Below are 15,910 nucleotides of genomic sequence, written 5' to 3' on the forward strand. Positions count from 1 at the left end.
CACTGTACTCTATTCCCAACTTAAGAATGGAAAGTGTAATGCCGATGGACAAGAAGAGGTTTAAAGACGTTCTCAAGGCAAATCTTTTTTAAAAAATGCAGTATCAGCATGGATAATTGGGAAACACTGGGCTGTGAGCGCTCCAGTGGAGAACAGCCTTTACCAAAAGCGTCATGGACTTTGAAAAAGCACGAACTCGGGACAAAAGGGAGAAATGAGCTAAGGAAGGCACGTTTGGCAAATCTTCACCCTGATAAAATCCCGCCCAGAAACCTATGTCCCCAGAGTGAAAGGATCTGCGAATCTAGAATTGGCCTCCACAGTCAGTTACAGACACACCATTGATACCATATTCATGGAAGACAATCTTACTCGGCTATGAGTGATCGCAGAAGAAGAAAGTAATATTTCCTTTGTTTGTAAAATAACAATCTGAGTTTAAGAGGATGCGAGGCAGCAGATCCACCAGATGCTCAGAGGAACCAAAGCACTGCTTTCAGCCTGTCTTTCTCTTCCCATTACAGCCTGCTTAAACTGCCATTTGTTACAAGCTCACGTCCCCTGACCTCATCTCTGCAGGTGAACGGCCCATTCAGGAAGCATCAGTACCCATTAAGGAACATTAAGACTCTTTTGTGTCCTAGCCCTGACTCCCATCTGGAATCACTTAAGGTAAAACCATAGTAATACAGAGCCATTCACTGTAATTAGATAGCAAACTTGCAACAATACCTAGAGGAGGAGAGGAGGGGAGAAGGTGGCTTGTTCTGGAAGTATATTATCATGGATTAGAAAACGATGCTCCTCTGGAACATGTCCAAAGTGCACTTACTAAAAATAGGGATTCAGGAGATTTCCCCAGTGCCGTCACATTATGGTACCCAAAGTTGACACCTCAGAGCTCTTGGTATTTTTGCTGTCATGCTCTTTAACGCTGCAATGTACAGAGGTTGGTATACCACTGTTGTTGTTTAGCCGTTTAGTCGTGTCTGACTCTTTGTGACCCCATGGACCAGAGCACACCAGGCACTTCTGTCTGCCTCCCGCAGTTTGGTCAAACTCATGCTGGTAGCTTCGAGAACACTATCCAACCATCTCGTCCTCTGTCGTCCCCTTCTCCTTGTGCCCTCCATCTTTCCCAACATCAGGGTCTTTTCCAGGGAGTCTTCTCTTCTCATGAGGTGGCCAAAGTATTGGAGCCTTAGCTTCACGATCTGTCCTTCCAGTGAGCACTCAGGGCTGATTTCCTTCAGAATGGAGAGGTTTGATCTTCTTGCAGTCCATGGGACTCTCAAGAGTCTCCTCCAACACCATATACCACTACTTTTGGTATAAATGGCTCCTGGAGTGGAGATGTGAGAATGTGTAATTTTACAAGTACTGTATGCTGGTTTCTTTCTTTCTTTTTCATGGATGTTGCTATTATTATAATATTAGCTAGTTATTTAAAGCCTAGACCTAATTCAACATGTACTTGTAAACTGTGCAGTTATAGTTTACTTGTTTCCATTTTCAATATATTAATGTGTGTGTGTGTGTGTAAATTTTGGACTGAAGTATGTTATTGAACCTTGTTACTGAACTCTTTCAACAGAAGGAATCTATTGATTTAATGTATGTGAAAATTGTATTATGTGTGTTGTAAGAAAAAAAACTGCTCCTTTTCCCTTATGGGGTACTCAAGAGCCCGTATAGAGTCCTCTTTTTAGGTTCTCTATTGGTAGGAGAAAATAGCAGAGGTTAACCAGAGAATATTGAGAAGCAAGGCAGTTAGTAAGCCTGATCTTTATTAAAGCTGTTGCAACAGGGTGCTCCCTCACACACAGGAGAGAGGAGGACCCAGAGCAAGGCCTTAAATAGACATATTAAATTACCCACCCTGGAGTCCAAGACCACCCCCAGAAACATCATACATACATCACAGAAGGGGTGTAGCCCAAGACCACGCCCCAGATACATCATACCAACATCACAGAAGAGATGATCTACAACAGAAATCTAAGTGTGTTGTTTATCCCATGTCTGGCAAGTTATCTGGGTTTTGGCCCCTCTTTTGTTATTATAACTACTTAATTCCTGAATCTAGGTCACAGGTGACAGGCTCACACCCTGTTCATATCTTGAATGTGCCCTTAAGACAGGATTGGTGAGGAAACATACAATAGGGAGGTTTCCAACTTTGACCTTGCAGAAAAATATTTGAGGTCATTTGTTCAGGACTTTTTCTATGGGGTTTCAGACATGTGGTTTATATACAGTTATGAACATTATATATATATATATATATATATGACCTTAAAATTCTTATAACATGTGCATTAATTCCACAGCCTGGTTTTGACCGATAAAGCTTTATGTGGCTTTGGACCTGAATACCTCAAAGACTGTTTCTCTCCATGCAAACTTACCTGGATGTTGTATTTGTCATCAGAGGCCTATCTCCGTGTGCCTTGTCTGAAGGATGTGCAAAGTGTAGCAACATGAGGACATGCCTTCTCAGTGGGTAGCTCCCTGCTCTTCCTGCTGTTTGCTTCCAGTTCCCAGGCCAAAGCATTTCTATTTACCAAGGCCTTTGACTGTTAATTGGGATGGAATTTGGTTGTGGTTATTTGGCATATTTAGTACTCATCTTTTAGTGATATTATTGGGATTTGTCATTTTATATATATTTTTGGATGAACGTGGAGTCTAAATGTATTTCATGCTGTAAGTTGTTTTGGGACATTCTTCTCTGTGTGAAAAACAACACGATGATGATGATAATGATGATGGAATTATTGCCATCAGGGAAGGGCTTTCATGCGTTGCATTTGTTATATTACTAGCTGTTTTGGGCTTCCTTTTGGAAGGAAAAGCAAAGTATAAAACTCAAATGAGATGCACAGTTGGGGTGTATGTGTGTGTGTGTGTATAATATTTTTATTAAATATTTCTTACTTTACAAAAATACATGAATTGTCTCTTTTTTCAAGTTGCGTTTTCTACAGATCAGTTTCATTTGTTGTGAAAATGAACAATTTTTACATAGGAAGCTGCTAGTATTCCATTTAGCTTGGTATTCTCTCTGCTAGCGATGCTGTACTTACCACCCTCTAGACATGCTTCCATCCCAGTTCCCATCTGCCTAGCCAGCATGGCCAATGATCAGGGATGAGAGGCTCTGGAGTCTAACAACTGATCATTGACCAGCTCCCTGTCCCTTCTCTATGCTCACGGGCCAATTGGAACTTCAGAATTCCAGACATAGGTCTTGTCCAGCTCTGCCAGGAGGTGCCAGGGTAGAACCTAGATCTTCTACATGCAAGGCATGTGACCACTTCCCCTATTTTATCAAATAGTCACTGCAGGTAAACAAAAACAGCAGAACCTACAGACTCATTGTGGTTCTTTAAAAAGTGTTATCTACAACAGCACTTAGAAAGAAGAACAGTGCTGGAGTGGTAGAGACGGCCGTCAGCAAAAACCACACTTGAGGTTGGGTCCCTATCTGCTTTTTTGGTGTCCGAATTTCTAAGCATATAAATTTGAGCAATGGACAGGCTCTAGCCATTGCAGTGTCCTTTTATTTCCTAGTCACACTGCAGGTAGACAGAAGGGGTGGGCTCAACATGCTCCTGCCATTGTTTAAACTTAACCCTATTAACAGTGAAATATGTTTGGAGGTCAACATCTAATCCAAGTTCCAGCATACCTAATTAAAATTAATCTTCCACCACTTACTGCACTGATTTTTATTACCATCATTTGGAACTTTCAAATTAAATAAGGTGAGTAATGTCTGTGCCATTCATTCTCCAAATTAGTATTTATGGTTTAACTGTGAAACATTATTTTGCAAATGACCGTTTTACAGTAGTTGCTGTTATTGCAATGGACAGCGATCATATTTATCTTGCGTCTGTTCCCCAGAAGGTCTCTATTTGCAAGCTTATATTTGGGATAATAAAGCTACAATTATTCCTTTCGAAGCCGCCCGGCTGTTTCTTTAATGCTAGATTTGTTCTCCTCCTGCTTCCAATCAATAATTGCTCTCCTGCTTCCATTTAGCCTTGCGATTAGGGGAAAACCACACTCATGGCAAGAACAAAACAAATGCATAAACAAGCAAACGCCTCGTATACTTGTAGTTTGCTTCTAGTTTAATTAGCATAGGTGGTAGAACACATTTTTCATCTGGTGTTCTATAAATTCAATACAGATTATACTCTTCTTTCAGTGTCAAGGCTGAGAGTGCAATCTGCCAGGAAGTTTTTGTACACAAGGCGCACGGAAATGAACAGGAGTTGTGCAAAAACTACTACTGTAATATTGTGTGATACCAGTGCATTTCTGTGGGAAGAAGAGTTTGGATTTGATATCCCGCTTTATCACTACTCGAAGGAGTCTCAAAGCCGCTAACATTCTCCTTTCCCTTCCTCCCCCACAGCAAACACTCTGTGAGGTGAGTGAGGCTGAGAGACTTCAGAGACTTGTGACTAGCCAAGGTCACCCAGCAGCTGCATGTGGAGGAGTGGAGACGCGAACACGGTTCCCCAGATTACGAGTCTACTACTCTAAACCACTACACCACACTGGCTGGGAGCTGTGCAGGAGGCTTTTTCAATGGATGGAGGTCTTTGCATTGCTTGCCCACAGGGTACATCCTTTTAAAGGCACAAGCTAGATCAGTGGCAATCAGTGGGGAAACTCAGAATTCTTAGGAAATGTAACGGAGGCTCTTTAACCAGTAAAGGTGGGTGGCCTTCTCTGTATACCCTCCACTTCATGGGGATTATGGAGGGTAGCCACAACACAAGAACGGGCCTTTTCAGTGGTGGCTCCACATTTGTTTTCTGCTCACCCCAGGCATGCTCGCCTGCTGCCATCATTACTTATTCTTTAAGCACCACGCAAAAACATATATTTTCCTTCGGTTTTTAATTATCTGTGGGTTTTAGCCCTGGCTTTGAAAAATATCAATTTTTGATTGTCCTCTGTTTTGTTTTATGCTGGTTTTAATGTGTATGTTATTTATTTATTGTCGCAAATTGCTTTGAGCTACTTTTTTTTTGCGGGGTGGGGGAAAGGCAATGAATAAGTTAAATGAATAATACATAAAGAGTAAGATTTTCTTGAAAGACAGCTTGCCCACCATTACTAATGATTTTCTGAAGTGCACAATCAGAGGGACATGTTACGTGCTCCAGATACTGCGTGTTAAGTTCATGGAGGACAGTGAAGACATCTGAAGACAGCCCTGTTTAGGGAAGTTTTTAATGTTTGAAGTTTTATTTTGTTCTTAGTGTTCTGTTGGGAGCTGCCCAGAATGGCTGGGGAAACCCAGCCAGGTGGGTTGGGTATCATCATCATCCTGAGTCCAAGAGACCCAATCTGTGTCCTCCAGCATGAGCTCAGTAGGTGAGTTCCTTGAACAGATCTCAGAAGCGTCTAGAACACAACAGGGTCACCAAGGAGAGGGCACACTGGTTTTCCCCAGTGTTTTCCTTGATGCTGGAAAATTTGAAAACAATTGTGCTAAAGGGCTATTTCCTCTATAACCAGCAGTATTTACTCTGCTGTTGGATGGTGGCTAATGGGCTTGGTTTTAAAATTTTCATGGTAAGTTTTATTTCTTGCGCTATGTAGAATGAGTTGCTTTTGGCGTTGTTTTATTCTTCCTAGCTAGTTCTTTCTGTCAAGACTCCAGCCCTGATGCAGGTTTTCTGTCTCATTGAGAACCAGGCCTTCCTATTCTTAGTTACGGTAGTTCTTTATTGTCTCCATTTTACAGATAATGAACTGAGGTTGAGAGAAAGTGATATGCTCAAGGACACGGAAGACAATAGGAAAAGGAGACCACAGAATATAAAAGATCTTCTGATTGCCCTTTATCAGCAAGCTTTCCTTTCAGCCGATAAAGGTTTCAGGCTGTGAAATCTTTTTAAAAAGGACAGAAATTGGACTTTTTGTTAAAAGCAGGAAAGGAGAAATATGTGGCATTTGCGATTTCACACATTCATTCATTTTAGTGCTGGGACCAGCATGCTCATTTCCCATTAAGACAGGAAATGAAAAAGGCAGTGCTGAATGGCTTATAAGAAATATTAACCTAATAGTAATCTGCTCATTTAAAGCAAGGGAGGTAGACATGAGACGAGATGAAATGTACACTGTAGAAAAGTAACATTGCAATAGTTGTCATAACTTTTAAGCACTATGCAAGTTCCTAATTCTGCAGAAGATGAGCTGAAAAATCAGTCAAATATATTCAGAGGAGACGTTTTCTGAAAATGAAATTAATGGGTTGTCATCATCTATGAGCCAGAAAAGCAGAAGGCATCCCGTGAGGAAATGCTCCAACTCATAGTAGCATCATTAAAATGATAGATTTTTCATTAATCAGACTCATACACAGAAGTTTTTCACATAATTGTGTCTTAGGAGCAATCTGCAATCATTTCATCTGCAAATAATTGAGATTTCATATTTATTGATGCTGGAACTTGAAGCTAGTTTCATCTTTAAAACAAGTTTCAGACACAAGAACCCATTTTCCTCTGATTCAGTTTTGAAAAGTATTTGCGGTTTATAAACCCAACACTACATCAGTTCTGACTGCAACTGTCAAATACAATTATATTGTCCTACAGCTTGACTCTTGGTGGGAACTAATTTTATATTGTGAATGAAATATCATATAAACAGTAGCTTCAGGATGGATTTTGACAACTGGGAATGAATCATTACCTGAGGCATACTTAACACTACAGACTTACAGTTCATGCACATTTACTTGGAAGTAAGGCCCAATGAGATCAGTGAGACTTGCTCCTAGGGAAATATGCACTGTGGCTACAAACTGGTTTAATAAGCATTTCTTTTCTCCAGGGAGCTGCAGTTCTTTGACTTATGGATGGCTAAGAGAATTCTCAGCACTCTTAACAAACTCTGATTCCCACAATTCTTTGGGAGAATACCACACTTAAACTGCCATAGAATCATGTTATTTTGACGTGCTCTTAAAAGCAAACCACATGGAGTTTTTCATATTGCATATGACTGTGAGATTAAACATAAATCTATCAGCTTTCCACACCTACTTGGAAATCTGGGGAAGCACAGCATTTGCAGTGTTTTGTTTAGTCATGCGAACAGAGACTATTGCTTTCCCAAGAGTAGCATTCTGAATATGGAAAGCTTTTAACATATTTTTTTGCAGACCCAATCTCTGAGCAGAGTGAGATTCCAGCAGTTCCAGGTGCGCTTACCCAGGGTCTGTGTTTACTTTTGGAAACGAGGCACAGTGGAGACTGTGATGTCTTTATGACATATGGTTTATTTACACTTATATACAACCTGAGCCTAGGAAGGAGACTTTTTGTCTTAATGGCCCAACAACCAAGCTATCACCGCAGCACAGGAGGCTTAATTAGCTTTTGGCATTTGCTAACTCCCGGGGATTAGAAGTGTCTAGTACCCAACTTAATACACAGAGGTCCAGCATCCAGTTTTAACACTCCCCCTCTTTCTAACACACCCAAATAGAATATGTAAAATTAGCAAGTATGATGGCCAAAATAAGAAATATAGGTGGAAAGATAGTAACAACTGAGTAGGAACAATTTGAAGGGTATTTAAAACAAAGTGGCATTAAGATAAATCTACAAGCAGGGATAAAGCTGTGATCAGCAGCAGACAAAAGAAAGGATTGTGAATACAAGGAGAAAAAAACAGAAAATCAATGGAGATGTAGCAAACTAAGGAATTTGTAATAGGATGTTAACGAAAGATAGGTTTGGAAGTCTGTATTAGATTTGATAGGATGGAAAAATGTATGCCTAATGTTTACTGAACAATGCATTTTTTTAAATAAAAAAAGTACTAACACCCACTGGCTTATAGAGGTCTAGCACTCACAAACTCATCATAGTAGGGTGTGTTCTATGGCAAACAATCAAGACCAACGTGGTCTTAGTAAACACAATTATGGTGCAAACGCGCGCATTTATTTGTATTTTTGCAATTGCATGTATTGAGCGAGGTATGATGGCCAACATGAAAATCTGAAGCAGGAGCTCCCGCCCCACGCTCTCCTAAACACTGCACCCCAATGCCAGCGCCCTGCGCCCCATTTTGCAGAATGCACCTGCGTCTCCCACCCCCCACGCAGGCAAAACATCCACCTGTCCCTGCTAGGCGCGCGCGCGCAAAAGGACCACGTACCCAAAAGGGGCACCTACTCCTGAGCCACCCCCAACTGGATCCCTTCCTCCCCCAGCCCCGGAGACAGACCCACCCGAGGGAACTTTTTAACCCTTTCTCTCCTGGGCCTTGGGCGCACACGCACGTCGGCGTGGGCTGTGCGCTCTCGGCGTCGCCCGCTCGCAGCCAACTGCGCTCTCCGCCCTGCCCAGCGAGGCGGGCCCGGATGCTCGGCCTTAACCCTTCAGCTTCCCGCGGCTTCCTCCCTCCGCTCCCTTCCCCCACCGCCGAGCGAGAGGGCCGAGGAAGCGGCGGAGCCGCCTGGCACCCTGTTGTGGTGCCCGGCGTAGGTGGCGTCAAGGGCAGAGGCAGCAGCGCCGGCGGCGGCAAGCAGCAGCGGAGAGGGCTGGGCGCTCCTCCCCTTCCCCAGCCCGGCGTCGGCGGCAGCAGAGGAGGAGGAGGAGGGCGCAGAGAGAGCGCAGACATGGCGGCCAACATGTACCGAGTGGGAGGTATGTGGGGCTGGCGCGGGGGGTCCTCAGCGCAGCGCGCCCCCTCGGCTCCCGGGTTTGTCCTTGGACGCCGAGGAGGAGCAGGAGGGAGGGCTTGGCGCCGGGGTCCCGTGGGGCGAAGGAGTGCGGCCTCGCGGGGAGAAGGAGTGCGGGGCCGGCTCTCGGCCGGGCCGGAGCGAAGGGGCGTGTTGAGCGGAGCCGAGTCTGGCGCAGCACCCGCCCCCCGCGGGGAACCCAGCCTCCTCCTCCTCCGGATGCCTTCCCACGAGGGAGGCTGCGGCCCACCTGGCCAGGGAGGTGGAATTTGGAGGAGAAGCCCCCGCGGCCTCTCTTCCCCGGGAAAGCGGCGGGACAACCGCGCTCCCCGGGAATGGCAGTCTCTGCGCTTCCCCGAGGGGAGCCGGCCCAACTCTCCCTCCCTTCCCCATTAATGGAAGGGGGGGAGCTTCCGAGGCCTCCCCGACCCCCTCTGGCTAGAAGAAATCTCTCCCTTCGCCCCTGGTGTGTGGGGACTCTTTCAGGGGCGAGGGAGACGCAGGGCGCACCCCCTATTCTGACATCACGTGTTCTGGGGTTCACCCCCCCCAGCCAGTTCAGCGTGGTCCTCAGCGTGCCCCCCTCCATGTTTGCTCTCATGTGAAAATTGGCACAAGGTCGCAGGCCTCTCCTTTGTCCCATGGGATCCAGTGGGGCTGCTCCAAAGCAAGTGGAGTGGATAGGAAAAAAAGGATAACTGGTGTGTAAAAGGATGGAGACTGGATAGGGAGAGAATTCTCCTTTTCGTTATAACTGAAACTGGGGAGACAGTGGCCCTGTCCCCAGTTAAATTAGATGGCAGTAGCAATTGCTTTTTCCGCACAGAGCGTAGTTAACCTCTGGGATTCGCTGCCGCAGGAGGTGGTGTCAGGGGTTGGCATCACACCAGTTTGGGAGTGGGAAGGTGAATGGGCAGTATTGGCAGTGGTGAGGGCATGAGGTGAGCCCTCAGAGAGGCACTCCCTCCCTAGGGTAGCCCCAAACCTGAAGCTGGCCTGACACTGGTGATGGTTTAAAAAGGGTTCAGTATAAATGGTCATTGATCATAATACCTCAATGGAAAATCCTGTGCACAGAACAATAATAATTGTTATTTATTTATATCCCGCCCTCCCCAGCCGAAGCCGGGCTCAGAAGTTGCATATCAGTAACAGTGTATTTGTGGGTTTCCTAGGAGCATCTAGGTGGCCTTTTTCTGGAAGTGGGATGCTGGACCTGATGCACTTTTGATATGATTTTGAACCCCAAAGGGTAATACTAGAGGAATCTGCTTCTTAAGTGCCAATTCATTCAAAATGGCGGCACTCATTTTCTCTGTGTGATTGGGCAACTTGGGTGTGGAGAAACTCTAATCTGAAATGACCATTTAAATGGGAGGGTCACTTTCCTCTACATAGCTGTGCACACACAGCTGTGTGTGAGAGAATAATGTCTGCTTGGGTGAACCAACTTTTAAGGCCTGGTTCTCAGAATTTGCTCATTGAGGAGCATTTTGTTGCTGTGAGGAAGTGCAGATTTGGGCACAAGTGATGGGAATAGAACACCAGAGTATTCCCCCACAGAAAGCTAACATGTCAGGGAGATAACATGCCAGACTGTCACCATTTTGTAAGTACAGTACTGGCAAGTCTAGATACCAATAAGTGAGTACTGGCAAATTTAGGATGTGCAATTAAAGTGGATTTGGTGCTTATGGCCAAGAAAATACAAATAATAATAATAATTGCAAGTATTTTTATAGAAAGAATAGTGTTGGGGAAAATGCACCGGAAATAGTGGCATTGTATCATAGGGTTGCCATTCGTCCAGAATTTCCCAGACATAATCTGGAATACTACAGTCGGAAGCAGTGTCTGGGCGGAAATCACTAAAAGTGTTTGGGAAAATCCAAACGTATGTTGTCAGCAGTGTCAGTTTTGGTGATTTCCCTTAAAAAAAGTTCAACAACTTTGCTAAAAAAGAGCTCAACAGTGATGTATAACCTCCACATGGATTTTGTGCAAACAAATCTGGATGAATGCTCGATAAACAGGTTGTCTGGAAGACCCCCTAGAACCTTTCTCCCTAACACTATTTATTTAAAACAGAAGTGAGGAACCTGTGGCCGTAAGTGATGCCAACTCCCATCAGCATCAGTGGTCAGAGATGATGGGAGTTGTAGTCAAGAAATACCTGGCAGGCCACAGGTTTCCTCTCCGTGATTTAAGGTATCAGCATAAAGAGTATTCCAATAATAAAGGTTAATAACCTGGATAAGACGACTGTTTGTTTGGAAGAAGGTGCATAGCAGTTGAGTGGAAACTTTGGCCCTTTAGATCAGGGTTTCCCAGACTTGAGTTGCTGGGAATTCTGCATAAAAAAGAACTGTGCTGAGGGAGAACCGAAATGGAGAAGGACAGAGGGCAGCCTGTGCTTGAAGGCTGGAGTGCTGAAGTCCAGCAGAGAAGACAGGAACAAAGAGACAAGACTTTTCCTTCTTCTGAGGAAGAAAAATAAGGGAGTGGAGGGCTATGAGGAAGTTTAGGGTCAGGTTGAAGGGAACTACATCCTTATAGCACTGCAACAAACACTGAAACACTTGACCCTCTGCTTATTCTTCCAGAAGGGAAAATCCATGGATACTTTTGACCCCATTGTTGGCCTTTCTAGCATTCAGTCATTGGAGTTCCACCTGCAGCCTGAAGTGCTACATCCTGGACTCTGATTTAGTACATCACCAGTGCTTTGTGAAGACTAGGCATGTCCCCCAGAATAATAATAATAATAATAATAATAATAATAATAATAATAATAATAATAATAATAATAATAATAAGTAGTAAATAATTCAGAGAAGCCTGCCACACATGATTCCAAGGATGAGCTGAAACATACATAGCTTGAGTGGTGTGCCACTCTTTTTGTGTTAGATGTGCAGTCTTCCTAGGAAAACTACATTGAGGAACGAGTTTTTCCTGTTTCCTGTGGAAGCTGGCAGTGCCGGTTGGCAGGCTCTTGTGACACTATGGAGTCACCCTGCCCACTCCACCCACTCTGTTTTTTTTTTTTTTTTTAAGAAGGCAAAAAGACTCCGGATAAGCGCACCAGGTTCCTGAACCCTGCCGAAAATCAAAGAAACAGACAAAAAATACCTGGAGCTCAATAGAGGGATGGAAAGGCAAAACTAGGAATTAGGTATAGGCGTTTTAGCCTTGAGATTCCACCAGCTAAGAAATTAACTATTGGCTTGAGTTGCACAGACATTTTATATTTTTGTACAAATGCCCCTTATTCATGAATCTCAGAAAAACTACCCTGTCTTTACAGCATCATTGCTCTTTAAAGATTCAGTTTGACCAAGTGACATCTTACCATATGAGGTAGGTTAGGCTGAGAAAGACAGCGAATGATCCAAGGTCACTCAGTAAGCTTCATGGCTTAAGTCAGGATTTGAACCCTGGTCTCCTAGGTCCTAGTCAAATACTCTAACCACTACACCACATTAGCTCTCCTTAGCCACAGGTGCCTTAGATAATGTTAGGAATGCCCTGCCTCTTAATTCTCAGCCTGAGGGGTCGAGTGACGTAAGGGAAGATGCTACCTGTTAACATGTATTATTTTAGTTGCTTTTGACTTGGCAAAGCATATCATGTCTTTCCTGGCCCTTCCACACCAGGAGAAATTGGATGGGTGGTTGCAGTAGTTCTGTGAGGCTCTTTCCAATAGAGGGAATATAATAATCTGCATGTCCTTTCTCCTGTGTTGTAAGAAAACTTGCAATACTATTGCAGCTGCATTTTTCATGTTTTCTAGTGCCAGGAGACCTGCAATCATGCTACAATCTTCTTTATGGTGTGGGAAAGTGAAATCTTAGGAGAAAGGCGGAGGCATGGCCACTTACCAGCTCACCTGTGGGGTAATTTTATCTTGCTCTGGGCAATTGCTTAATTGCACCTTTGCATTCCTCGCCAGCAGGAGCAAGGAACTGGAGTTGTTACCCTGACCTAATTGTGAGCATCTCAGCCATTCTCTTAACGATTAATTAATGAACTTCCTCCGCAAGCAAACTTGTTTTCTTACTTTCATTCTTGCAAAAGTGTGTTGTCTTCTCTGTCCCATAAGGCTGAAATGGCAAATGTTCCTTAACTTTCAAAGGGGAGCATTTATTCAGCGAAATGAGTCAGATACTGCAGTTTTCTACACAAGGGCTAGGTAATCTGTGGCCCTCCAGATGTTGGATGTTGACTCTTCATCATCCCTAAGCATTGGCCATGCTGTTTGGAGTTGATGGGAGTTTGAGCCTGGCAACATCTGGAGAATTGCCCTATTCCCTACCTGTGCTCTACACGCTTCACCTGAAAACAAGTGGGACTTAACACGCATACAATAAACACATTGTCAATCTAGGAAGTAGATGGATCTTTAGGGGATGCACAATTATACTTCCCTGTAAATGCTAGTATGTGTGAAGAAACGGGTCAAGTTTGAAAACGTCTGCAAGTAGGATGGTGTGCAATTGTTTCAGTATTTCAAGGCATGTATGGAAGGGTTTGTAGGTAGTGCAGTGTAGGGGTTAGAGGTTGAACTAGAACCTTGGGAACCAGGTTTCAAGTCTTCACTCAGTCACTGGATAGCCTTCGGCCAGCCACTGGCTCTTAGCTTAACCTACCTGGCATGGTTGTTGAGATGCAGCGGCAAACCATGTATGCCCCCTTGAGCTCTTTTTGGACGAAAGGTGGGATATAAATGTAATAATAAGAATGATAAGGCTGCATTTCAATTTAGAGATGGACCTGTTGAACATATATTTCTATCTTATACAGATAGAGAGATACTGAGATATATATCTTTTAAATAAAAAACTTTAAAAGCTGCAGATCGTCAGTACCGTCTTTAAAGAAGCAGTCTCCCTTTTCTCTCATGCAGGAGGGAATGCCTCTCTTAAGTTAATACACCCGCTACAACAAATGCATGCATCATCTTGAAACAAAGAAAGTTGTCTTGTTTCAGAACCACTGTTTTTACGTGCATGCATATGAAACCAGTGCATTCAATTAACAAAAACTTGTACTTTTAATCAGCTAAAATTTCTTTAGTTTAGTCCTATATTTTAAATCTCATCAGTCCTATTTTCTTCATCTCATCATTGAGCTGCCATAGCATAGTACAGGGTTAGCCAATGTGGTTCCCTCTGTTGTTGGACTCCAGTTCCTATCATTCCTGGCCAATGGCCATGCTGGCTGAGACTGATGAGAGCTGTTATCTGAACGACACCTGCAGAGCAAAATGTTGGTTACCCTGGCAATGGTCTTTGAAAACATCTGCGCTTAGCCACGAACTCAGTAGATGGCCTTGAGCAAGAACTCTCTTTAATCTCAGCCCTTCTACCCTTGTCTTTTCTAACCGTAATATGGGACTGGTGATGTTCACGCTGGCTTTGTTTAAATAATATTCCTCCGTTACTCATCCTCTCTTGTGCCTTGTATCAGTCCTCTCTCTTGTAGGAAGAAAGTGTAAAATGTTTCATGTGTTTCAAGCTACGGTTGTGATTTTTTTCTAGTGAAAGTATTGTGTGTGTTTTTTGTGAACCGCTTTGAGGTTTTTATCTACAATCAAATGGCACATAAATCTTAAGAAAGAAATAAAATGGAAAGGAGATGTAGACTGCTGCTCAGCCTTGTAGGTCTATGACTGATCACTCTGTGATCCTTGGATAAAGGGTGGTATATAAACACAATAAACAAATAAAATAAATAAATAAATAGGAGGACGGTGATGGGGAACCTTTTTCTACAATGGATAGTTGACTCATAAGGGAAGTCGTTTTGGTGCTGCAGCCACTGGCGGGTGAAGCTGGAACAAAGCGAGGGTGGAGGTCGAAATTTTTAGGGTTGCGTAGTGCACTTTCTGTCTTTCTCTTCCACAGTAATAGAGGTTTTCTGGGAAATTTTCTTATGCAAATTGGGCATATTTTTATAGTGTAATTTCCATCAGCAAATTTTCATTCTGCCTTGAAAATAGTTTCTATGCAAGTTAGACTGATCTGCACCAGGATAAACTTCCAGTTTGTGTTAGAAAACTCCCTAGAGAGTGATCTAATTTGTCTTGAAACTGAACATTTTACAGGGAAAAATGAAGCATTTGGCAGGCTGAGGGGTGGGGTGGAATTGCTCAACACCACTGCTCTGCTACCATGTTTTTGCATTAAATGAGGGCTGCGTGTGGCCTATGAGCTGCAGCTTCTTGTTTTTGGTATGAGAAGTCCCGAGAGCAAGGGACACTCCTCAGAAGTAGGACCAAGGCTCACAGGTAGAATGAATCTATTTATTTCACTCACTGACCAAAGTGCTCACAGGTAGAGCACTCACTATGCATATAGAAAGTCTCCGGATTGAGCAGCTTGGTGGCATGAAAAGGTTCCTGACATCTTTCCGCAGGGCCTGCAAGACAGAGTTGTTCCGCCAGGCCTTTGGTCAGGGGCAGCCTGACTCCCTCCTCTGGCAACCTGCACAGAATTTTGCTTAATTGGTTGCCATCAATTTGATTTAATTAATTTTTATAATGAAATATTTTTAGATTGTGTGAGTATTTGACCGTTTGATTATTTGATTGTTGTTAGCCGCCCTGAGCCCGGCTTCGGCTGGGGAGGGCGGAATATAAATAAAATTATTTATTATTATTATTATTATTATTATTATTATTATTATTATTATTATTATTATTATTCTGTCTGAGACTTTGGAGAGCTGCCGCCTGTCAGTTCTGGGTGTATCAACAAGCTCGCTTCTCTAATTTACAGTGGTGCCTCGCAAGACGAAAATAATCCGTTCCGCGAGTCTCTTCGTCTAGCGGTTTTTTTCGTCTTGCTAAGCAACCCTATTAGCGGCTTAGCGGATTAGCGCTATTAGCGGTTTAGCGGCTATTAAAGGCTTAGCGGCTTAGCGGCTAAAAGGCTATTAGCGGCTTAGCGGCTTAGAAAAAGGGGGGAGGGAAAGCGAAAAAAATCGCAAGACTCGCAAGACGTTTTCGTCTTGCAAAGCAAGCCCATAGGGAAATTCGTCTTGCGAAGCGCATCGAAAAATGGAAAACCCTTTCGTCTAGCGGGTTTTTCGTCTTGCGAGGCATTCGTCTTGCGGGGCACCACTGTATTTAGTTATTTAGGTCCTGCATTCCTATAAGTTCTATAAGTTCAGTGCTGTGTA

The 15,910-nt window shown here is 43.6% G+C and overlaps 1 protein-coding gene across 5 annotated transcripts in view; it reads left to right on the forward strand.

Annotated features, from left to right (window-relative positions):
* The first annotated feature begins 8,392 nt into the window (after nt 1-8,392).
* The window catches only part of MTA3 (metastasis associated 1 family member 3), a 132,285-nt gene continuing 124,767 nt past the window's right edge, over nt 8,393-15,910 (forward strand). For all 5 annotated transcript variants that reach the window (XM_081185992.1, XM_081185993.1, XM_081185996.1 and 2 more), the window contains exon 1: nt 8,393-8,693. In XM_081185992.1, the coding sequence (XP_081042118.1) occupies nt 8,408-8,693 (286 nt within the window). In that variant the 5' untranslated portion in view covers nt 8,393-8,407. The remainder of the gene's footprint in view (nt 8,694-15,910) is intronic.

The sequence above is a fragment of the Podarcis bocagei genome (genome assembly GCF_964188305.1).
Source record: "Podarcis bocagei genome assembly, chromosome: 3".
NCBI lineage: Eukaryota > Metazoa > Chordata > Lepidosauria > Squamata > Lacertidae > Podarcis > Podarcis bocagei.